The sequence below is a fragment of the Eumetopias jubatus genome, unplaced genomic scaffold, assembly GCF_037043125.1.
Source record: "Eumetopias jubatus isolate StellerSeaLion01/CBP00866 unplaced genomic scaffold, mEumJub1_p1.0 scaffold_7, whole genome shotgun sequence".
NCBI lineage: Eukaryota > Metazoa > Chordata > Mammalia > Carnivora > Otariidae > Eumetopias > Eumetopias jubatus.
This window is the reverse complement of record NW_028274813.1, coordinates 85,233,039-85,257,371: the sequence shown is the minus strand read 5'-3', so window position 1 is coordinate 85,257,371 and position 24,333 is coordinate 85,233,039. Positions and strand designations below refer to the sequence as shown.

The window sequence follows — 24,333 nt, the reverse complement described above, 5'->3', positions numbered from 1 at the left end:
TTTCATTTGTATTTGCTATTTCATTTCATTGGGTATTATTTTAATTGAAATGAAGGCCAAATAATAACCTACTATGCTATATAAAGGTTTCACAGCAGTTCAAGTAGAACACAGTAGAAGGAGAATGTGCTCATTCAACCACATTTTTTTTTATATTGTGGTAAAATATACATAACATAAAAGTTACCATTTTGGCCATCTTTAAAAGTACAGTTCTGTGGCATTAAGTGCATTCACACTGTTGGGCATCCATCACCAACATCCACCTCCAGAATTTTTTTATCTTCCCAAACTGAAACCCTGTATTCATTAAACATTAACTTCCCATTCCTCCCTGCCTCCAGCCCCTGGCGACCACCCTTCTCTTTCTTGTCTCTATAATTTTGACCATTCTAAGTACTTCAAATAAGTGTAAATACAGTATTTGTCTTTTGATGACTGGCTTTTTCACTTAGTATAGTGTCTCCAAGGTTAATCCATGTTGTAGCATGTATCATTTGAATTTCCTTCCTTTTTAAGACTGAAAAATATTCCATTGTATGTTTGTGCAGCATTTTGTTTATTCAATTCATCTGCCAAGGGACGCTTGAATTACTTCTACCTTTTGGCTATAGCAAATAATACTGCTATGAACGCGGGTATACAAATATCTGTTCATGTCTCTTCTTTAACTTTTTTTGGGTGAAATACCTAGAAGTGAAATTGCGGATCATTTGGTAGTTCTATGTTTAATTTTTTTGAGGAGTCACCATATTATTTTCCACAGGGGCTGCACCATTTTCAGTTCCCACCAGTAATGCACAAGGGTTCTAATTTCTCCACGACCTCACCTACACTTGTTATTTTGTTTTTTTTATCTAATGGGTATAAAATGGTATCTCATTGTGCTTTTGATCTGCATTTCCCTAATAATCAGCCATATTAATAATCTTTTCATTTACTTATTGGCCACTGTATGTCTTCTTTGGAGGATCAACCGTCTTCTAACGAACACCTACTTATCCCAGGCACTGTGTTAATATCCCGAGATTAAATAGTGAACAAAATCAGATGTAGTTACTATCCCCAAGGAACTTAGCATATTACATATTTATATCATGAGTACTGTATTTTGTGGATGCCAACTTTACATGACAGTAAATGCAGTAATAAATAGGCAAAGAAGAATTTTTCTGTTACTGAATCCACAATGTTTAGGAATTTAATTTAATTCCATTTAATGCAGATTTTAATGACACAATGCTAACCATATCTTCAAGTATAATAACTTAAGAGGTAACACGACACAGTGCCTAAGAATGTGTCTTTGGGCGGCTAGCCAATTACTCTGTTAGTGCAGTGTCTCCCTTCAACTGGAGCTGTAGCCCCAGGAAAGCCTTGCCTGTGCCTTTGGAAAAAAAAAAAAAAGAAAGAACTCATACTTGGAGTCAGATTGCCAGGTCTGAATCCCTGAGTTGCCTCTTACTTGCATGAAATCTTAGACAAATTATAATACCTCTCTGTGCCTCAGTTTCCGTATCTAGAAAGTGGAGATGGTAATTGTGGGGATTAAATGTTAACACATGTAAAGCCATGCACATTGCAAGTGCTCAATACATGAAAGCAATTTTTTATTATTAGGACAGCTCTACCCAGTTATCAAGTGATATTCCCACTAAAATTGGAATTTTGAGCAGTGCTTTGTTGGCAGAGTTTTATAAAAGTTCAAGGTCTAGTTATTCTGAAACAGCAAACAATACCTTGAAGTTATTGATACCATTTGGTACAACCTACTTATATAAACAGGCATTCTTTACTACAGACTTACTGAAGTCAAAATCGAGATCTGTAGCAGTCTCAGTGTTGGAGATTTAGTTTCAGCAAAACAATAGTATATGTCACATTAAATCACCGGTTCTCAATCAGAGGCCATTTTGCCCCATTTGTGTCTGGAGATATTTTTGATTGCCACAATTCAGGGCGTATTACTGACATCTAGTGGGTAGAGGCCATGGATGCTGCTAAACATCCTATAAGGCACAAGCAGGACACACCCCCACAACAAAGAATTATCCATCCAGTCTACAATGTCAGTAGTGCCAAGGTTGAGAAACCATACATTAATGTTATTTTGAATTTAGCCATTTGGTAGTTTTGTTTACTTTGTAACAAATATTTGGTTTTATAGTTTTTTAAGAGCAATATGCTTGAGTTTATACTTAGGTGAATGTGTACATGTATTCGATATTATAATGATTTTTATCAATATTAGGCATTCATAACAATTTTCCGTTTATTTGTGAAAAACACTGCTCTGCAGAAAGTATGCAGTATTTTCTGTTTTTAGTAGTCTTTTTTCCTTCCATAAATATCTGAACGTCTACTATATGGCAGAAACTGTGCTGGCTACATTGATGAAGAAAACCACTACAGTCTTTGCCCCTGTGGGTAAACTATGAGGGAGAAAGACTATTAACAGTTAGCAAAAACAAATAATATGAACTGTGCTAAGTCCTATAAGGGAAATAAACAAGCTGCTGTGATAGAGAATAATGGCATATGGTGAGGATACCTAAAGAGATGGTCAGAGAAAATTTTTTCTGAGGTGACTTTAAAGCTGAGACCTTAAGAAGTCAAGCTTCCACAAATACTTCCTAAGCATTTTCTTCCTATATACCTGCCATTGTGCTAGTTTTATAGGGGAAAATAACGAGAGGAATCTGATTTATAGGTTTTATATAATAAGAATGTCATTTTTCTGCTCTTCCACAGCCTATACCGCCAATCCTTATAGAATAGGCATGACTTTTTAAGTTTTCACTTAAATTCCAGTTAGTTAACATAATGTAACACTAGTTTCACAGATGTATAATACAATGATTCAACACTTCCATACAACACCCAGTGGCCATCACAATAACTGCACTCCTTAACCTCCATCACCTATTTCACCGATTCCCCCACACCCCTTCCCTCTGGTAACCATCCGTTTGTTCTTTATAATTAAGAATCTGTTGCTTGGTTTGGAATTGGCATGACTTTGTGATCAGACAGAGCTAGATTCAAATCTTGCCATTACCAGGACTAGTCACCATAAATTTCTCTGAGCTTCAGTTTGCTCTTTTGTCAACTGGGGCTAACAATACCTAGGTTCCTAAGTTATTGAGAGGACTGGATAATACTACTGAAAGCAGAAGTAGAAAAGAATGGTTCAAATACTGGAGCCAAGCGGACCTGGGGTTCAAGACGAAGCTCACTAATTACTAGCTACCAGATACAGGGAGTTAATCTGTGAAATGGAGATGGATAATTGTGAAGATTAAAAGAGATAATGCATACAGTACCTAGCCCTTCCTCCTCATACATTCCTGGTTACATGAAAATCGCCTTCCAAATTCTAGTGCAGAAATTTCCTGGGAAAGGAGTAATGAGGGAAACACTCCATTTTTCAGTCAACAAAACTGGCCGACCCCATATAGTGCGTTAAGCGCTACGTATTTGGACTAGCTTTCAAAGCTCTTTAAAGCAGTGAAGCATGAAAATGGGTGAAAGCGCCTTTTTCACTTTTACATCCAGTTCCCCAGCAACTCTCGCTTAGACACCTCAACCTTAGGCCGCGGCGCGTGCTCCCTCCTCCGGGGTCTGCCTCCTGTTTGCCGGCCCTGGCCCAGCCCTCTCAAGGTGAGGTATAGGGCGCCGACGCCCCTCAGGCACTTCCCGAGTTATGAGCCCAGGGACTCACCCCACGAACACCGCAGCCCCTGCAAGCCCCGCCCTTCGACCCCGCAGACTCCTCCCCCGGACACTGGCGCGGGCCCGCCTATTCTGCGCTCCCGAGTTCCCGCGCTCTGAGCTGGACCGTACCTGGAGGCCACTCCGCTTGTTCCATGTGAAAATGGACCCTGGGTACCCGCTCAGAGCCAAGAGCAGTTCGTGGATCATTCCCACAGCGGGCCGCGAGTCCCTATATCCGTCGCCCCCTCCTCCAACGCCCCTCCAGGGGACCGCGGAGGCGAATGCTGCCTTCTCGACAAGCGCACAGGCCCCTGGGACAGGCGGTTCGTCCTGAATCCCAAGTAGCAAGACAAATTCTGTTGGAAGAGCGGAGGGGAAATATTACGGGAGAGGCGCCCCACGTCCCGGAAGTGTGCCAGGCTCCGCTGGGCCCACTCGGTCGCTCCTGCAGAGGCTCTGCTGGAGGAGTCACCGTAGTTGCCCTTGCGCATGCGCTCTCAGTGCCCTAGTCGCCCGCTAGGACTTCCGGTTTGAGAGCTGGAATGCGAGGCTGGAGAGCCGGGGCCCGGGCCCGACCCTAAGAGGGTGAGGCTGGCCCGGGGGCAGAGATGCGAGTGGGTTGAGGGGCAGCCCCGAGAAGGAGACGCTCCCAGGGGTGGCCGGAAGGTGCTCTCAGGGCGCCTTAGCCCAGTCGGAGGCCTCTGGAGGAACCGTACGACGGCCCCGAGAGTGACCTGGCCAGAGGGACCGAAGACAAAGAGGCCGGAATCCCGCACCCGCCGCTCCTTGAGCCGAGTCCCGCTCCCGCGAACCCCGCAGCACCCGGAGCCTCTGGCCAGTAACCGAACTCGTCCTCAGGAGACCCATTACTACTGCCCCCCTCGGACTCCCTCTCTCCACCAACTCAGTGTGACTCCCCACGCCCACCGGCCCTCGCTTCAGGAACCAAAACCAATCCTCCCAATGCGCGAGGTTTCCTGTCAGTAGTGCCCGAATAGTTGCTGAGCGGTTACTTACGCTGTGAGGGAAAACAAAGATCCAGTATTCAGTACTTGATTTTTGTCCCGGGTGGGAATTGGTAGCTGTGTAGTCTGAGGGGGCGGGGAGGATGTAAAGGGCCTCCGGAACGACTGCGGAGGTACTGGGGGAGATCGGCAGCGACCCGCTTGCCTTCAGCAGGATGGTGACTTGCCTTTAGAGCCTCTCAAGCTCCAGGTCTCCCCTATGGTTCGAACTCACTATGCAACATTGGTCAGGGGAGCTAAATGGGGTCAGGTTTGGGGGGAGGTGGAAGAAGGGCAGACAATACTTTATTCTTTGCTGCTTCCCTGGGCTCCTTGGAAGTCACCCAGAAATGGTAGCTTTTGAAAGGTCTCTCCATGCTGTTTTGGCTTGCTGTCCTTAAGCTGGTGCTACCTCAGATGGCCACGTGGAGTATATGGGAAGTCAAGCCAGCTCTTGGCAAGACTTTAGACATATGAGTGTATTTCTTCTGATAGTGCCATCTCTCTCTACCCTAGGAGGAAACTCTTCTTACAGTTGAGAGACTCATCTGCAGGTGATTCTCCAAGGACATGGGAAAATAGGTGTAAGCCCTCGAACCCTTAAGTGGAGGGGAGCTGCTTTCTGCTGTGAATGATGGCCAAACCCACTCTGAGAGGGAATGGCACTAACTCTGAGACGTTCCGACAGCGCTTCAGGAGATTTCACTACCAGGAGGTAGCTGGGCCCCGGGAGGCTTTCAGCCAACTCTGGGAACTTTGCTGTCGTTGGCTAAGGCCGGAGGTGCGCACCAAGGAGCAGATTGTAGAATTGTTGGTGCTAGAGCAGTTCCTGACCATCTTACCTGGGGAGATCCAGAATTGGGTACAGGAGCAATGTCCAGAAAGTGGAGAGGAGGCAGTGGCTCTGGTGGAAGATTTAGAAAGAGAGCCTGGAAGACCTGGACATTCGGTGAGAAGGGAGGGGGAATTCAGAACTGTGTGACTGGGAAGGGGCAAGGATAAAGGGCCAAGGTATATACAGGTTTAAAGACGGGCACAATCTCCTTTGGTGATGCTTATACTTCTGGTCCCAGAACAGGTAACTTTTTCAGATAGAGCTTATCTGGAAATGCTACCTAGGTGTACCTTTGCTACCCTGTCATAATGAGTTATTCATAGTTTTACAGTTTTTTACTTAAGAGGGAAGAAAGGGGAATTATTTTTTAGCTTGTAGGTGGGTTTACTCTCTTGAGTAAACCTTCTTTCTGGAGTTCCAGCTGCTCTAAGCTAATGGAATAAGAAAGACCCTTGTTCACTGTTAAACCTCCTCCCCTGCCAAACCTAGCCAAGTCCCAAAAGGATAACCTCTTTTGGGGTATTAAATAATCTCCTCTGGGAATGCCCCTCATTATAACCTTGCAGTGACAATTAATGGGGGTTGTTTCTAGGTCACAGTCTCTGTGAAGGGGCAGGAAGTGCGCTTGGAGAAGATGACACCCCTGAAATCATCACGAGAGTTATTAAGTGTTCGGCAGGAGTCAGTGGAACCCCAGCCCAGGGGTGTAACCAAGAAAGAGAGGGCAAGGAGCCCAGACCTGGGACCACAGGAGCAGATGAACCCAAAGGAGAAGCTCAGACCTTTTCAAAGGAGCGGTGAGGAGTAGATTCATTTGGGAAGATAGGATGCCATTCTAAATTGGGAAGTAGGGTTGGGAATAGTGAGTGGGAAAGGGATTTCAGGAAATGAGTTGAAATTGTAGAGTATGCAGTTGTTGGAGACCTCCTGAAGGTTATGTAGTTTAGCCTCTGGTGTAGTATTCTTATATTTCTTCTTTTGACAAGTCTGCCAGAGGATGGCTTCCTAGTTTTTATCAGAATTGGAACTATTTTATTTCCTCTTGGTAATGATGATATTAGGTGTTTTCTAGATAAAAATTCTTTTGTATACATGAAGGCACAGCCACCTTTCAGTCATTTTCCTTCTCCAAATTAAACTGTATTGTTTCTTTTAAGCTCTTCCCCAGAAGCTCCATTCTTTAGACCTACTAAGTTTTTGTTCCTCCCCTTTGGAAATGAAGTCTTCCAAATAGTAATCGTGGAGAACTAAATTATATTATTCCAGGGTCTGGTAGGTAGAGGCAGAGTAGGAATTTTACTTCAGAATTTCATTACATTTTCTTTCAGTAGAGCTCAACTAATTATTTGGTGATTGTTTACTTGGTAACTCCCAGGACTCTTACCGCTTTCCCCATTGTCTTTGTGCCTAGTGCTTATTGTACTTGATTTTGTAGAACTTGTTTTTCTTCTTTATACTCCGTTGAACTCCATATTATGTTTGGGGTTTTTTGATAATTTCTTTAACTTGTTGAGGTTGTTTTCAATTTTGATCTTATCATCCAAGAAGCTAGCCTTCTCAGCCATTTGTAATGGTCTCTGTTTAGTAATCCAGATGCAATTCCTCAACCCCAAACAGAAACTTGCAGAATTAATCAGTTTTTGAACACCTACCATGTATTCCAATGCCTTGCAAGGTACTCTGCAATAAGTAAAGGTGCCTGTTCTCAAAGAGCTTAGGGTGTGATTGGAAGCAAATATGTGCTGAACTAAACTGTACTGAAACCATGCCGAACAATGACTGTTACTCAATTTGTGTGAGTACAATAGGGGTTTGGCAGAGTGAGAGATGAGGGAGGGCAGTAGGGAAGGCTTCATAGCGTGGCTTTGGCAAATATAACTTCTCATAGAACGGGTTAAATTTGAATAGGAGGGACTTAAAGGGACAGAGTGATGAATAATAGTATGCTGTGTTCTAGAGAGGAGTCTGATATGAATGAACAGTGCATGGTAGGCACTCAGGTTAAGGTTCAGCAGTATAGTGTTTAAGCTGAGGAAGCAAGAGCCTGGAGTTAGGTAGGACAGTTACTGCTACATTTATCTGGCTGTGAGAGGATAAGGGGTCTAGACTTGGATGGTGGCACAAGGAACAGAGCAAGACATACTATGGGAAAAACTTTTAGAACTTGGTGACAGTGTGAAGGAAACGGATGAGTTGAAGTTTCCCCCCCATTCTCTTACCCCCTGAAATCACTCTGAGTTTAATTCTCTAGCTCCTAGTGGAGAACTTATAGGAGATAGGAGGTGACTGTTTCCAGCAGTATCAAGACCTCCTATAAGACTGTTCCTAGCAGTGCCAAGACCTATTAAGTGGTGAGGAGGGCTAGGGAGCAATATGGAACAGAAGTATTTGCTCTGAATACACAAACAGAACCTTTTCCTCTCTTGTCACCCTACTCGAAAATATTCTTTTTTTGAGGTTTTATGTATTTTCCCCACTTTCTCCAACCCATTGAACTTTCTGAAAACACTTCCTTAGACACTTTTATAAGCCTCTTGGATTCCAAAACAGGCAGGTCTGAACTGAGAGGTATTTTTATGATCAATCCAAATTATGATATCCTTTGTTTGCTTCCCTGCAAGCAGGATTTCCATTTCCTAAATCCGGTGTGGTCTCCAGGTTGGAGCAAGGAGAGCCATGGATCCCTGATCTGGGCTCCAAGGAGAAGGAACTCCCAAGAGGCAGTCACACAGGAGATAGACAAATGCATGCTGATCTGTTATCACCCAAGAGAGAGAGAAGAAGCTGGGTGGACCAGGATCACTGGGGCTTTGAGGATGAGAAGGTAGCAGGTGTGCACTGGGGCTACGAAGAGACCAGAACTCTCCTTGCAATTCTCAGTCAGACTGAGTTTTATGAGGCTCTCCGAAACTGTCATCGAAACAGCCAAGTGTATGGGGCTGTGGCTGAGCGGCTCCGGGAGTATGGCTTCCTTCGGACCCTGGAACAGTGTCGGACCAAGTTCAAGGGTCTCCAGAAGAGCTATAGGAAAGTCAAGAGTGGTCAACCACCTGAGACCTGCCCCTTCTTTGAAGAGATGGAGGCCCTGATGAGTGCCCAGGTCATTGCATTGCCCAGTAATGGCTTGGAAGAGGCAGCCTCTCACTCTGGCCTGGTAGGCAGCGATGCCGAGACTGAGGAGCCAGGGCAAGGGGACTGGCAGCATGAGGAAGTGGAAGAAGCTATGGCTGAAGAGTCTGACAGTGATGAAATGGGCCAGGAGGCCACCCCCCAAGACCCTGACAACTCAACTGCACCTGTTCTTTTTCGAAGCCCAAGTGGTAAGCATTTCTCTTTGGGGTTCATGGATTAGAGTAGTTATGAGACTGCATGTGCAGTCAGGAAGTTTAATGTTGCCTGTCAGCTTTGTTACTTAAATAGAGAACAAAGAGGCACTTCTCAGTTCTATGTGTATTTAATTCTCTTTTGTGGTAAAATTAGATAATAGTAAGGAGGGAGTCATTTTATATATTTTAAAGAAGTACAATCAGAAAATTCTAGAGAGCTCTTTAAAAGAATACCGTTCCTTCCATTTCTTTAAAATATTTTTTTCCTGACTATAAAATCACTGCTGAGAAAAACCTGGCACTATACTATGTTTAAGGAAAGTGTTTATTGAGCACCTTATACAAACTGGTGCTTCATCTTTTATCTCAGTGTCAGTTTGTGTTCCTTTTCACTTAGCATAGCATAGTGAAGGACTGCCCAAATTTGGAGAAACATTTTCTAAGACTCCTCTAGATTTGCAACAAACATAGTTAAGAAATCTTGTTTAGCACTTTGTTGAAAAATTATTTGCCCATGGAACTGTTTTTAGGTATTATTTATTACTGTTGATAGAATTTGTATAATCATGTTGTTATGGAAAGAACACCAAAATATTGAGTCGGGACTGTCTTGACCACTAATCACCTGGGTGACCATGGATAGTCATCTGACCATTTCAAAGCTGTTTCCTCACCTGTAAAATGGGACATGGCAGCAGGACTACATCTCTAAAGATGCAGTTTCACTGTGAACAGTGATCTTTTCCTTTTGTTTTTTTATTATTTGTGTGTTGTACTTCCAATTCTGTTCTAGGCTTCTTCCTTCCTATCTTCTACTTTTTCCTTTCTCAATACCTGTTTTCTTTCAGGTATTGAGGTTTTCTTTCATTCTGTTTTTTTGTCACTGGAATAAATGCAGGTAAACCAGACATGGCACATATGCTAGCTGCTGTTATTTTCATTATCTGTTCATCTTTTTCCACTGCTTTTTCTCTGTCTTCTGATTCTTTCCCCAACTCCTTTACCTGCAGTGAGTGGAGGATGATGGAAGCAGCATCATCTCCAGCTGGCTGGCAAGTGCGAGGAAGACTCTGAATCTCCTTTCCCTCGACCTTGGGGACTTTCAAGGAGCAGAGTCTGTAATCATTGAAGTACTGCCCACGGGAGACCTGCAGCACTAGTACAGGTGCAGGCCAGGAGATACTGTTCTGCTTCCTTCCTCTTTCTGGCTTCCACCAGTCCTTCACTCCTAAGGATAAGGTGCATGACTATCAGGTCCTTATCTTGTACCCTTCAGGTCTTTGCTATTACTGGGTTTGCTTTTTTGAGATTGTAGCAAATGAAGAAGGGCCATAATAGGGATTGGGCGACTGTGATTCTGAAAGAGACTGTTCCTTGCAGGCTTGAGTCATTCTTTAGAAAACTTAATTCATAAGGAAGTAGAGCTGGTGGAAAAAGAGTGATCAGAGAAGTCAGGGATGACTCATGATAGTGATTGACTGGGTCTTATTCCCCTGACCAGTTATTTTCTAGTTAGGATCAGAATTCCAGAGAAACTACTAGAAGAATGGGGAAATGCATCCTGTACTCTTGACTCAGTGTATGTAATGACTGTTTCAGTGATCTGGTGGAAAGCCGCCTTTTTTTTTTTTTTTTTTTAATGGTTAAAGAGAACATAGGAATCAAGGTCTCTGTGAAATTGCTATGGGATATAGAGAAGCAAAACATTCTATAATGAGTTTGTATAGATTTTGGAAACATGAAGTATTTTTACTTTTTCACCTAGAAGCCCAAGCTTAGGTGGTTTTTCATCATGCACTTGATAGGACTGAGGAATTGAGGCTGTAAAGCCCTGGATTAAGTGGTGCTGAAATTTCTCTTCTGGCGGCAGGTGTACATTGGGGCTATGAAGAAACAAAGACTTACCTTGCAATTCTTAGTGAGACTCAGTTCTATGAAGCCCTCCGGAATTGTCACCGCAACAGCCAGTTGTATGGAGCAGTGGCTGAGCGCTTATGGGAATATGGATTCTTAAGGACACCAGAGCAGTGTCGGACCAAATTTAAAAGCCTACAAACCAGCTACAGGAAAGTCAAGAACGGCCAAGCACCAGAGACCTGTCCCTTCTTTGAAGAGATGGATGCTTTGGTGAGTGCCAGGGTTGTTGCCCCGCCCAGTGACAGCCGGGAAGAAGAGACAGCCTCTTGTCCCATCCAGGAGACCAGTGAGACCGAAGCTGAGAAGCAAGCTGAGGCGGCAGAAGAGACCATAGAAGAAGATTCTGAAGATGATGAAGAGGATACTGAGGTACCCCTGGGGGTTGTCATGACCCGTGCTCCAGTCTTATTCCAGAGCCCCAGTGGTAAGATCCTTTTACTTTTTGAGGTTTAAGTAGCAAAGGGGAGGCAGTGGGATTTAGGAGAAAAATCAGCAATCTGAAGACCAGGAGACTGGTCTCTACACCCAGCTCTCATGGATTCTTCTTGTGACCATCTTCTCTCTTCTCCATGTTTCCTTTCATTAAAGCAGCTCACAGAGGGGATATAAATTATTCACCTGACTTGCCTTCTCATACTATAGCATCAGTCTGATGGGTACAGACTTTATAAATTTGCTCTCATCTACGTCTCAGGCAGTTTACCTAACAGGGAGTATGAACGTTAACATCTCCCAAGTAGTATGTTGTATACCCATAGTGGGATGAAGTTGATTTTATTTTATTTTATTTTAAAGATTATTTATTTGAGAGAGAGAATGAGAGATAGAGAGCACGAGAGGGAAGAGGGTCAGAGGGAGAAGCAGACTCCCTGCTGAGCAGGGAGCCCGATGTGGGACTCGATCCCGGGACTCCAGGATCATGACCTGAGCCGAAGGCAGTCGCTTAACCAGCTGAGCCACCCAGGCGCCCGGGATGAAGTTGATTTTAAAAGTTCATTCTTGTTAAACGTTTTTTCCTCTACTTCCAACTTGTATACCTGTTGTATGTCTGCTTTATTCACATCTATGAAAACCTGATAACCTCTTTCTTCAGCCACAGCTGGACAAAAGTCTGAGATTTCTTAGGGAATGGACCCTTTGAATCTTAGCTGTTGTGTAAGAAAAAGAAATACTTCACTATGGCTTCCCTGATTTGGGGAAGAATAATTCTGATTTTGGAGTCATACATGTATCTGAATCTGAACTCTGTTGTCCATTAGCCAGCTGAGTGACTCAGAGCAAGTTATTTAACCCTGTAAGTTTGCTTACATATTAAGACGTACCTCATTGAGGTTGATGTAAATGAGGTACTGTGGTGAAGCATCTAGCACAGTGCTTAGGCACATAGTAAGTATTTAATAAGTAATAGTTTTCTTTTTGAAAAGTTCTTTAGATCTGCATTCTTCAAGGGTGTTCCACGGCGCATCAGTTCCATGGAGGTGTTAATATGTTCCACTAAAAAATGGCTTCTAGGTTTAAGAAATGCTAAATTACCCTCCTCGGAGGCTCACAATACATACTCACATATTTAAGGTTCTGAGATTTCACTGAATCTAACAAATCTCTATTTCATGGGGCATCTTACAAGACTGGGCTTCTGGATAGAAACACTGTCTTTAGGGGGCCATAAACAGGCTGACGCTCAGTATTCCTTTGTTCTCAGATTTAGTCCAGGGAATTTGGGATCCAGAATGTCTGACACATCTGAAAATTCTGCGAATTCAAAGTCAATTTGCAAACTGATAATCTGCCAAGTATCTGCAAATTCACATAGCCTGGGCCTGGGGAGCCTGGTATTTGGTTCTTAGAAGAAATAGCTTAGCTTGAGTATTAGAGTAGTGCTTTGGGAACATTTAATGATTATTTTTCCATGGAAAAGAGAATGTCTTAGGGAGATACTTTCTAAAATTTATCTCTCAGAAGGCCTTCTGTTCTTTGAAAGACACCAAATATTTTCCTACCCTGTTTTTATTCTCAACATATATTGGAATTTGAGAGGAGGGGGACTCATATAGCTCTTTTTGGATATAGAAGTTTCTCAGAGTTTTCCTGGGTATTCCTGGGCCTACCTTAAATCTGGTAGGTTTTCCTTGTTATACTGAGAGAGTTTTCTGAAGATCATGGGTATCAAGGAAGAGTTAAAAGAATGTATTAATCAGCCCCTATAACAGATGAGAAGCACGTCATAGGTTACTAAGTAGAGGAGTAAAAACATTGGAATTCTAATTGATAGTAGTCATTTGGGATCTAGTGCTCCCTAATTTTTATCTTTAATCATCTAATGTGATACTTCCCTTACCCCCAGCACATAATACTGAGGAAATGGATAACCTTTAAAATTCTATTATCAGGTTTTGAGGCTGGATTTGATAATGAAGAGAATCTAAAACGAGATATTTCTGAAGAAGTACAACTACATAGAACATTACTTGCAAGGTCTGAAAGGAAAGTTTCCCGGCATCTTACTCAGGGTAAAGGTGGTGAGAGTGAATGTAGATCAGGACAACAGTGGGAAAAGACCCCAGGGGAGAGAAGAGGAAAACCAACACCCCCCGAGAGGAGTCTAAGTAAAGTTCTAAATCATCAGAGACCTTACTTGGGAGAGAGACCCTGTAAATATCTCAGATACAGCAAAAGCTTTGGTCCCAACTCCCACCTCATGCATCAGATATCTCATCAAGTGGAAAATCCATATAAATGTGCTGACTGTGGGAAAAGCTTCAGTCGGAGTGCACGCCTCATTAGACACCGGAGAATCCACACTGGAGAGAAACCTTATAAGTGTCTTGACTGTGGGAAAAGTTTCCGTGATAGTTCAAACTTCATCACCCACAGGAGAATCCACACAGGAGAAAAACCGTATCAATGTGGTGAGTGTGGAAAACGCTTCAATCAGAGCTCAAGCCTTATAATTCACCAGAGAACCCACACAGGAGAAAAGCCCTATCAATGTGAAGAGTGTGGAAAAAGCTTCAACAATAGTTCTCATTTCAGTGCACATCGGAGGATACACACAGGAGAGAGACCCCATGTGTGTCCTGACTGTGGAAAGAGTTTCAGTAAGAGTTCTGACTTACGTGCACATCATAGGACCCACACAGGAGAGAAACCCTATGGGTGTCATGACTGTGGCAAGTGCTTCAGTAAAAGTTCCGCTCTTAATAAGCACCGAGAAATCCATACACGAGAAAAACTTCTGTCACAGTCAGCACCTAAGTAAGCCCCTGAGAATTTAAAGAAAAGATAAATGCATTGAAATTGTTTGAAAAAGTCTTCTAATAGTGATGGTCTCCTATTCCCTGCCCAACTAGCTTAGGAAACACTCTTAGATTTACCCCACTCTGTTCCCATGTTTTTCCTGGATCTATCAATTCCTAAGGTAGTCATCTTAAGAATGACAGGAAGATTTCAGTCCCTCTCCTTGCCTTCATTGGAAATGACAGATAACATTTTTACCACTCAGTGCCTATGTTGTTCCCTTAATAGAGAGGATGCAGTAGTAGATCCCATGTATTTATTTATCCTGTTATTCAGCTGCATTTCAACTGGAAAAACCTATCACAGCAGCATTTCAGGGAGTTGTGAGACTTTTCTGAGTGGGTCTAGCTCTTTATGCAAGAAAGTGGCATTTCCTGTTCACATAAGCCTGTGCTCAGAATGACATTTTCATGCACACTCTTCATTTACCTTAAAGGAGAGTTTAATATCCATCTTGGTTCTGACCTATGAATCATCTTATCAAAAGCGTAGGTGTTCTATATGGGGAAACAGTGTAAACCTTATATAAATATTGAGGTGTGAACCCTGGATTTCTTTATTTTTTCTAACCCCTAGAAGATCTGGAATAGAATAATACATTTAGAGCATCTAGTTTGATTTTTTTTTTTCCTTCTGTTCCGTCTCAATCTGAATTTCATCTGTCCCTTCTGGTCCAGTAGTGCAAAGAGCAAGCCAGATGGATATGCTGATATGAGAGAAGGCAGTTAGAGCTGCCAATAGGGGATTTTCTGCATTCCACACGCTCCAAACACCTAGTTTAGTGTTATACAGCACCCCATGGGCGCTCAATACTAACCTGCACTGAGCAGAAACCACTGCCATGTACCCATGGATTAGGAAACAGACCACTCTGTGCCAACTCTTTACCCTAATAGCAAGGAGGACAGATTATCTTTGGTCACTGGAGTTGCCAATACTCGCACACATGCATGTGCACATACTCAACTGTATAGATCCATTTTTAAAAGTTCTTCAAACACAAGTGTAATTCTGATCTGTATAATCAAATAGTACTGAATTAATTGCCCATCTATTCATAGTAGTATGATGAGCCCTATACAGCACAAGGTAAACAGACCCTGTCCTTGTTCTTACAGTCTAAAACAGATGACACTGACATGGACAAATAATAAATGCACATGTAGAGCTGCAGCAGTTTTAGAGAAATCTAGAAATCTAGTAACATTTTGCATAAATGTTAAGGTCTAATGCATTATAGTTTTCTATAAGAAAAATGTGGGAGGTATTTTCTTTTTATTCAGGAAGGCTTCATGAAACAGCAAGTGTTCAAAGGAAGGAAAGTTACCAGGTAAATTAGGGTGGGATGAACTCTCCAAAACTAATCACAAAACTAAGTGCTGAGTGGGTGAGAAATGGGAAAATTCGAGAGCAAGGTGTTTTATGCAGATGGAGCCCAGGGCAAAAGACAGACTGTAAGGAAAGTTAGACAAAGCTTGGAGCAGCACAAAATCTGAGGAATAGTATGATCTAGGCTATGCACAAGGCAGAGAACTGCCTTAACTGGAACATGGAGTGCCAGAGGCAGATCAGGAGGTGGTGGTCCCATCCACCTATAATAAATCAGATACTGTGCTGTACTTTTTGATGAAAGAGCCAGCTCATACTGGGGAAGAATGAGCAGTTTAGGAGTCTAGCTCCTATGGGAGACAAAGGTCAGAAATTAATATCTTGAGAAGATACTTCAGTGGGCAGGTCTGAGGAAGGAGGAATGTGAACAGATGGCCAAGGCCTGGGATAAGTAGCTGTTTCATATTCACATTTAATCAGTCCTGTGGCTGGAATGAGATATCAAAGAGGAGTGGGGAGACAGAATATTCTGTAATTCATAGCTTGCTGTGTTAGATGAGAGGTTGATTAGGGTTCTTGTGTTGAGGGATCCTACTACAAAGAATCTCCTAATGTTTATTAGGAGGAGATCGTGTCTCAATTATGTGGCCTAAGCAGACAGGAAGATAGAAGAAACATTAGTCTAAAGCAGTGCCTCAGGATCTGAGATGGTTTAGTAAGTATGTTTTTAAATGTGTGTTTTTTGATATGAGAGATTACTGTCTTTAGTATATTTATGGAAAGTTGTGTGTAAAAAGCACTGGTTGGGGTATCAGCAGATATGAATTCTGGTTCCAGATGTCTTGTGTGTAAGTCAACCTGTTTCCATCTCCCTTTCTGTAAAGCAGAATAATGTTTACACCTTAATCTGCCTCTCAGGGATACCATGTTAATAAAAATTATGTCTATAAAGTACCCAGTGTTTCTTCAGGTGGTTTTTCCCCCTCCCCAAATATACATGTGCAAATTATTAAGTTGTTGCTGCTAGGAAAAGATAAATTTTTATCTGCTTTTTTGGCTCCCTGTGTGGCCTTACTTGAAGTATGCCTGTTTGAATCTTTATTTTCTAGACTGAGAAACAAATTAGGATGTGGTAAAAGAGAAATTAGAATGAAAATCCTTCCGTGGTGTCTGTATCTGTATCCATTAGGACAGTGGCATTAGGACCTGTCATAACTGGGCATGGAGAGTAAGTCTTACTTTAAAAGACCCAGGACTAGTCTCCTCTCCCCCCACCAACCTCCAGATGAAGAGAATGTACATAAGGAATAGGGCAAAGGCAAACTCTCTTACTGGGGAAAGCCCATTTCTTAGACTAGCTTAACAAGCCATTTTCTGCTACCCAGTCTGCCATTGTGGAGGATGGAAGAAGCAAGAAATAGTCTTCAAACATTCTAAGAGAAACCAAGGCCACTGTAGGTGGAGCAAGAGGATCTGTGCACCCTACCATTTTAATACTCATAAGACCTCTGTGGGGACAGACTGAGTGACATGTATAGCAAAGGAAGCAGGGATGTATTAGGAGGAGCTGGACAATCATCTCCTCAACACTTTTTTCCTAATGCTGTTACTTATTCTTCATTTTCCCCACACTATCATTTCTTTTTAAGATTTATTTGTTTTAGAGAGAGAAAGTATGCATGTGGGAGTAGGGAAGAGGGGCAGAGGGAGAAGGAGAGGATTTCAAGCAGACTCCCTGCTAAGTGCAGAGCCAGATGCAGCCCTCCAAGTGGAGGCTCGATCCCAGGACCCTGAGCTCATGACCTGAGCCAAAACCAAGAGTTAAACACTTAACTAACTGAACCATTCAGGCGCCCCACCTTTTTTTTTTTTTAAAGTAAACTCTACCCCCAATGTGGGGCTCAAACTCACGACCCTGAGATCAAGAGTTGCACGTTCCACTGACTGAGCCAGCCAGGTGCCCCACATTCTTCCTTTTATTGCTTGGCTATGGCCAGTGCTACAGAACTTAATAACATTTATATGTTTTCTCTGTGTTGCTGCCATTTCTCTTTTACTATAATCAGAATATGGAGGCTGAGTCTTATCAACTCTGTAGAGAACTATTTTTACGGTGACCAGGTAGGAAAGGGAAGCTGAGATAGGAGCAATCAATACTTCCATCATTCAATTCAAAATCTAAAATGAAAACTTTACTCCTATACACTCAACTATCCAGTGAGATGCATATCAAAGTTTAGACATATAAAATGGTATATATTCTCTGATATCATGGTGCTTAAAGTAACATGTAATATGGATATATTTTAGTTAGGAGCTTAAATTACTCCTACAACCACCATGGTGCTCTTTCAGAAACAAAACTTTGGAACAACTGGAAGTCAGATTAAAGGCAGGAAATAGAAGCCTAAAGTACCTTAGACCTCAAGAAGTGTCTGGTTGGTATAGGTCCATTATGGTCAAAATAACAGAAGGGTAAGGTAGGAACATTTAAAAAAAAACCCACTACCTTGATTCCAGGGGGATTAATCATGAGAGGGGCAAAGCCAGATCTCAGAAGCTAGTTTTGTCTGTCACTAGGGTCTTCCAAAGTAGATTAACCCTGACTACTGGGTATTCACAAAAATCCATGGTATGTTTTGAGTCAAGTTTTGGGGAATACTTAAGGGAGTTTGAGTAAAACAAGCAAAACAAAATACAGAGCGCTGCTGTCACAAGTTACAAGGCTTAAAGGTTTGGTGGCAATTTGTTTTCCCTCTTTTCATCTTTAGACTAGTTATTCCAAAACTTTTCCCAATTAGAAGCTTCTTTGATTTTCCTGAAGTTTTATGATCACTAATGGAGAGGGACTGTTAAGTCAAATCTCTGGTGGAATGGGGAGTTTAGTTAGCAGCCACTTTCAAGTCCCTTCCAGTAAGCAGCATGGAGGTAAGCTCTGTAAGACTTCAGAGCCTGCCAGTCAGTTTAAAACATTTACTGGGCACTGGCCCTGAATAAGGTGCTGGTGATGGAGCCCCTGGTACCTGGCTGCTGTGCTTCAGAGGGAGGGGTGGACAGTTTACTAAGTGTGATATGGCAGGAAGATCTTGGTTGCAACACATACTCAAAAGTAGTTCACCTCATTGCAGCTTAAAAATGTAACACTTTGGGTTTCAGATGATTCCACTTCCTCCTCAGTTCAGACCTGGTTCTGTCAGAAGCAAAGATGTAGTCGATGGATTCATAAGACAGATCCCACACCTGAGACTGGGTCAAATTAAATGTTTCAGCTGCCAGTTGGTACTCTTCAGAAAGGTGTGTTGCAAAAACACCCTTATCATCAGTCTGCCAAAAAAAACCCAAAAAACAAACCAAAAAAACCAAAGTTTTAAAATGAACAAGGAAATGATTTTTTAAAAAAACAGTAACTTATGTTTACTCTATTTTCCTGTTTACCATGCTTCTTTTAAGAGTCTAAACAGATCTATAAATGCATCCATACATATCTATAACTAAATAGGTCTGTTTATCCTTTTTAAAACAAAAACACCAGGGCAGTGGCTCTCAACCATGGCTGCATATAAAAATCACTAGGAAGCTTTTAAAACATATCTGTGTACAGGACTCACCCCAGATCAAATAAAACAGAATCTCAAGGGATGGGTACTTGGGCATCAGTACTTTTTTATGTTCCTCTGGGCACTGCCTAGGACCTTTACCCATAGAGCCAAACCTGAGTCACCCTGGCCCTCTGTAGACTCTCATACCCTGATCCTCTCTCACTCTTCTACGTGGGCAGCACCCTGAGGCACGAAAGGCAGTCAGCTAGTAGTGAATGTCTGACCTAATGCAACAATGGAATGAAAAAGGAGCAAAATACTTCATATAAAACACCTTACACAGATCACAGATGGATGGGCGATGCTGTACCAGAATCCGAAATGATGCTGGTCATAAGATGGAACTGTCTGACTTTTGATGTTTGAGGTCAAACAGAGTTCTAGATGAAAGGAGGAAAAAGTCTCTTATTAAAAGCAGATTAGTAGACTCATTCATCAGTGTTCACCAAATAGATACATGAAGAATTTTTGTGCTGCAACTTTTGGAAGCAACTATACCAGGCAGAGAATTAATACCCCTTTCACAGCTATGTGCTTCCCCCTTTCTTTTATCCAAAATGGAGAGGAAAGGGGAATTTTATAAGCCAGTCACCCTGGTGAAAGCAGGGAAGAATCATGAAGGAATTTTTGAAGGGTTCCTGCACTTCTTCCTGGTCTTATAGTGGAGGCTAAAACAAAATAGTAGCACTGCTTGAGGGCTACAGTATTATAAAAAGTGAAGAGCAGAAATGGACTTGAAGAAAACCCCTAAACTCCTTTACTCAGACAACCATCTATTCCCTGTCTGCTGCAAGTAAGTCCATCTTAAGCTATTATTAACAAATTCTTGCCTTAACACACTATACTGGGCTCCGCAGCCAGAGCAGAAATACTTCACTGACTTGGTTGATGGTGTCAGCTCAGTATGATAAGGCAGCCTCAACATAGGGCCACTCAGTCCAAGGGATGGCAGCCTGCCCCCTCACACTGCTGGGCGCAGAGCTGAGCTGTCACACTAAGATAACTATGCAGGTGGTTTCCATTTTCTCAACTTCTGTGGATGTTTAAAAATGTCCTTAGAAAACAAAAAAAAAAATCTCAAGAATTGCTGAAAACTCTGTAAGTAATTAAAAAACACACACCCACACACAAGTGTTAAAAATTGATAAAATTGTAAATTTAGCAACTTGATCATTCAGTAAAATGGTTTTCAGCCAACTGCTTTTTTCCCTCCAGAGAACGCCTTGCCCGACCATCCAACTGAAAGTGGTTATCTCATCACTAATATATCAAACTGTTTAATTTTCTTCAAAGAACTTAACACTGACATTTTCTTGTGTAACTGTTTACTGTCTCTTATCTATGCTAGAATATAAGTTCCTTGAGAAAGAAACCTTGCCTGTTTTGTTTACTGCTCTCTTCCCAGCGATTTGAACAGCAACTGAAAGAGAATAGGCACTTCATAAATATTTGTTGTTAAATAAAAGCAGCTCCAGGGATACACATGTAGACAAACAAGTGTGTAACAGTCAACACACATAAAAATATGTCTTGGAATCTTATATAATTCTTAATTTTTAAATAAATGTCACACATTTTCATAACACATTAATTTGGTTAAAGTCATTTTAAAATACTACATGACTCTTATTCCTTCAATATAATAATTACTGAGTTCCAAGAACTGGGGAATGTAGCAGTGAACAAGACAGACAAGGGCTCTGCTTTCATGGAGCTTATATTCTAATGGAAGCTAAAACGTTGTTACTTAAATAAGGCTCAGGAGGCACATGCACCAAGCAACTTTTAATTTCTAAATGACACTTACATATTTAGAACAGTACTTCTCCACATACGGGTTGCAACCTGGTGGCTGGGGACAAATGTACAGAGTCTTGTCTGGAGGACGTGAAGCCCTAAACCTTACCCAGTGGTATCTGGTGTTGCCTCACAAAGTCTACCAGATCCAGGGATCCTCCCTCAGAGGAGTTGAGAAATGTCCCATGCCCAATTCTGTCAGGAAGCAGATCCAGAAGTACTTGTGTTTCTTTTTTTTGGTTTGGAATCTCAAAAAAAAAAAAAGGGGGGGGAGAGGGCATCAATAACCTCTTTCAGCGGTTCTTAAAGGAACTTTTTCTGTAGCCAGCTACTTTGTCCCTCAGAGAAGATAATGCAGACATTCTGGAAAGCTGAACCACCTATACCTTCCCAGCTCTCTTCCTTGCCTTTATTTTCCCATTCATTTTCCAATATTCTTCTAGATTTGTTTCAATGATAATACTAATTATAGTTAACAAGAATAATAACAATAAACACTTTTAGACCTGCTTTGTGCCTTTTCACATAAATTCTCCTTTAAACCTCACAAGAATCTTACAAAGGACTAAGATGAAGAAATTCAAGTTCAGAAAAAGTAACAGGATCAACTTGGGAGCAGAACTGAAACGAGAAAGGGACCTTTCATTTTTCATATTTTTCCTTCTACATTACACTTCTCTACACTTGGAATTTCTTCAGATATACCTAACTTTTGTAGTTAAAATATAAAGTATTTTTTTTTTAAAGTTGTCTAAGGTCATGGAGCTCTATCGGACTCCAGGGCCCAGATTCTCTGTGCAGTGTACTCATGTTTTATTATTTATTTTTTTTAAGGATTTTATTTATTTATTTGAGAGAGAGGGAGAGAGAATGAGTGCAAGTGGGAGGGAGGGACAGAGGAAGAAGGAGAGAAAGTCAAGCAGACTCCATGCAGAACCCACGCAGGGCTCGATCTCACAACCCTGAGATCATGACCTGAGTGGAAATCAAGAGTTGGATATTAGTTTAACTGACTGAGCTACCCAGGTGCCCCATTCATGTTTTATTTTGTCACGGCTAGCTACATACATATCACAACTACCATGAAAAGGTCTAGCTGTACTTTTTATCTACTAGATAGCCTACAGGACAAATGACCTTAACATGCTGAAATGAAATGTTTTATTTCCAATGCATCAAACAAGAAAAGCAACAGAATAAAGAAAATTTAAAAAAAATTTTAAAGAAACAAATAGACAAAAGAAAAGAAAAAAAGAAAAAGAAAAGCAACAGAGACTAAGGTAAAGAGAAGGTTCTAATGCTATGCACAAAGACCACAGATAACTGGTCAGAGTAACACATGCTGGCTGTTCCATTTTATTGACCAATAGCTTCAATCAGACATCAGTTAGGTTAGCAAGAGGATGTCCTACGAGTGAAAGATCTTTTTGATCAGAGTGTGGAAACACAGATCCTAGATTTTAAGTTCTGCCACCAGATTACTGACTCTTTGCTTATAGACATGAAAAACATCAGCATTGACAAGAAGCTCCAATTTTTTCCTTAATCTTTAAATAATGATGCTATTCAAACTTTATACTTTACTGCATCTAATATTCATAAATAACCCTGTGAGGTAAGTAGCCTAAGTATTATTTCCTGCACTTGAGACAATAAACTCCAGACTTACCGAGCTGTGTACATTAATCATGTGCAGCTTTTTGTATGTCAAAAAAAAGAAAACAAATAGAAGTACTGACATACAAAGTAAATCCATCTATAAAATGGGGGAAAGTGTAGTTGACTCCCTTGTTTGCCTCACAGGGATGTGCTTAAGAAAGTGACTATTCCCCAGCCATTATCTGTATATTATCTGTCATTGTGCTCATGTTGCCAAGTTGCTGGGGCCCAATGAGGGGCACCCAATCTTCTGATAAGCCTTATAAAATAATGATGAGCTACTTCCTTTCTCGCCAGTGCATGTGATACATTCAGGTCCCTCACCCTACGAGGACAAGTGAGATGAACTGGTGCTTTTCTCAGTGTCAGCTTGCCAATGACAAAACTGATGATGAAAACTTAGGCATTTTCTCTAGTAAGATGTCAACAGCTGTTTTAACAACACAGCAGTAGTGTGAGTCAACAGCCACCCTCAGGAATGACAAAAACATAAAACCAGTAACAAGGGCCTAAAGCAAGTCATACCTTTATCATTATAATTTACATTTAAAAACATTTCTACATTCCTCCTCTTCTACTTTTTTTTATCTCCAGGTTTACTTTTAGCCATTTACAAATGATTATTATTTTCACTGTAATTTATCTTCTCTAGCCTAATTTTACAATATTATTTACCTCTGAAAGATGCAATGCCAACTTCAGGCCTGCTTTTTTAGCTTCTAAAAGAGGTTCCAGGAAGTCTTTTGCCTGTCCTACCTTGATAAAAGTTAAAATGAAGATGCATGAGAATTCTAGACAAACTGAAGAATTAGGTACTTTGTGTCAATAAACAAAGGAATAAAATAATGGCAAGGAAAAAATGGCAGACTGACTCATTTGAAAATTTCATTTATAAAGCACCTACAACGTGCTAGACACTTGAGGGAATATAAAGCTGGCAAAGACCCAATCCCTGCCCTCAAGAATGTTAAGTCACATATGAGTGAACCTGATGTCAATCAGCCATGCTAGATATAGAGGTCGTCAAATTTTATTTCTGTAAGGAAATCTAGGTATCTAGTGCTAAGGAGAAGTCACCTGATTCAGGAACCTGTATGATTACAGTAAAGAAAACTTCTACCAAATGGATGGATGAAATAAGAGCACAATAGTCCAAGTTTAAACAAAGCCATAAGAACCAGTTTCCTGGGACTCTCCAAATCCAGTGGTTTTCAACCAGGGCCAATTCTGCACTACCACCCCCCCATCCCCCCGCCACTGGGGACACTTGCCAGTATCTGGAAACATTTTTGGTTGTCACAACTAGGAGGGTGCTACTGGTATCTAGTGGGTAGAGAAGACAGGGATGCTACTAAACATCCTGCAATACACAGCGTATCCTCCCAGGACAAAGAATTATTTGGCCCAAAATGTCAATAGTGACACAAGTGAGACACTGTGCTTGAATCTGACATTCAAGAAGCTCTAGGCCAGTCTTTCTCATTGGGGGTTCTATGAGATAATTAAGGCCTACCCATACTTAAATATTAATTAATTATTAGACATGCATTGTATGTAATGAATTAATTTCTCTCCTCTCATTCAAATCTTACTCTTTTTTCTTTTTTAGAGGGCTTAATTCTTTCACAGAACCCTGGTTGAGAATAGCTGCTATAGACATTCTGGTCATCCAGGGCAGAATAGGTCTTTTTTTTTTTAAAGATTTTATTTGAGAGAACGAGCAGGGGGGAGGAGCAGACTCCCCGCTGAGCAGGGAGTCCCAACATGGGGCTCGATCCCAGGACCCTGAGATCATGACCTGAGCTGAAGGCAGATGCTTAACTGAGCCACCCAGGTGCCACCCCCTGCCTTTTTTT

At 41.7% G+C, this 24,333-nt stretch overlaps 3 protein-coding genes across 19 annotated transcripts in view; 1 reads left to right on the top strand and 2 right to left on the bottom strand.

The window, feature by feature from the left end:
• The window catches only part of TUBGCP4 (tubulin gamma complex component 4), a 35,198-nt gene extending 30,977 nt beyond the window's left edge, over positions 1 to 4,221 (bottom strand). For 2 of the 4 annotated variants that reach the window (XR_003612774.2, XM_028126637.2), the window contains exon 1: positions 3,844 to 4,218. Coding sequence is in view for 3 of the 4 variants with exons in the window: in XM_028126637.2 (XP_027982438.1) it covers positions 3,844 to 3,921 (78 nt within the window). In the remaining variant the exon portion in view is untranslated. Of the gene's footprint in view, positions 1 to 3,843 lie in introns of all 4 variants that reach the window. The other 2 variants (XM_028126638.2, XM_088024764.1) reach the window with 2 other exon arrangements.
• Positions 4,222 to 4,228: 7 nt separating this feature from the next.
• ZSCAN29 (zinc finger and SCAN domain containing 29) lies at positions 4,229 to 16,376 on the top strand. Of its 7 annotated transcripts, none has more exons than XM_028126632.2 (6): positions 4,229 to 4,299; positions 5,235 to 5,667; positions 6,146 to 6,350; positions 8,178 to 8,873; positions 10,750 to 11,220; positions 13,187 to 16,376. In XM_028126632.2, exons 2-6 carry the CDS (start codon positions 5,350 to 5,352, stop codon positions 14,053 to 14,055), a joined length of 2,559 nt encoding a protein of 852 aa, XP_027982433.1. In that variant the 5' UTR covers positions 4,229 to 4,299; positions 5,235 to 5,349; the 3' UTR covers positions 14,056 to 16,376. The 7 variants fall into 7 exon arrangements, with proteins under 7 accessions (XP_027982433.1, XP_027982432.1, XP_027982431.1 ...); XM_028126631.2 differs by having other exon boundaries at positions 4,239 to 4,693; XM_028126630.2 differs by having other exon boundaries at positions 4,239 to 4,734.
• Positions 9,379 to 24,333, bottom strand: part of MAPDA (N6-Methyl-AMP deaminase) — a 32,221-nt gene continuing 17,266 nt past the window's right edge. For 4 of the 8 annotated variants that reach the window (XM_028126644.2, XM_028126645.2, XM_028126639.2 and 1 more), the window contains 5 exons: positions 23,153 to 23,233; positions 20,928 to 21,066; positions 20,400 to 20,441; positions 19,301 to 19,401; positions 9,379 to 18,746 (listed from right to left, as the gene is read on the bottom strand). In XM_028126644.2, coding sequence (XP_027982445.1) covers positions 18,552 to 18,746; positions 19,301 to 19,401; positions 20,400 to 20,441; positions 20,928 to 21,066; positions 23,153 to 23,233 — 558 coding nt within the window. In that variant the 3' untranslated portion in view covers positions 9,379 to 18,551. The remainder of the gene's footprint in view (positions 18,747 to 19,300; positions 19,402 to 20,399; positions 20,442 to 20,927; positions 21,067 to 23,152; positions 23,234 to 24,333) is intronic. The other 4 variants (XM_088024765.1, XM_088024767.1, XM_088024766.1 and 1 more) reach the window with 4 other exon arrangements.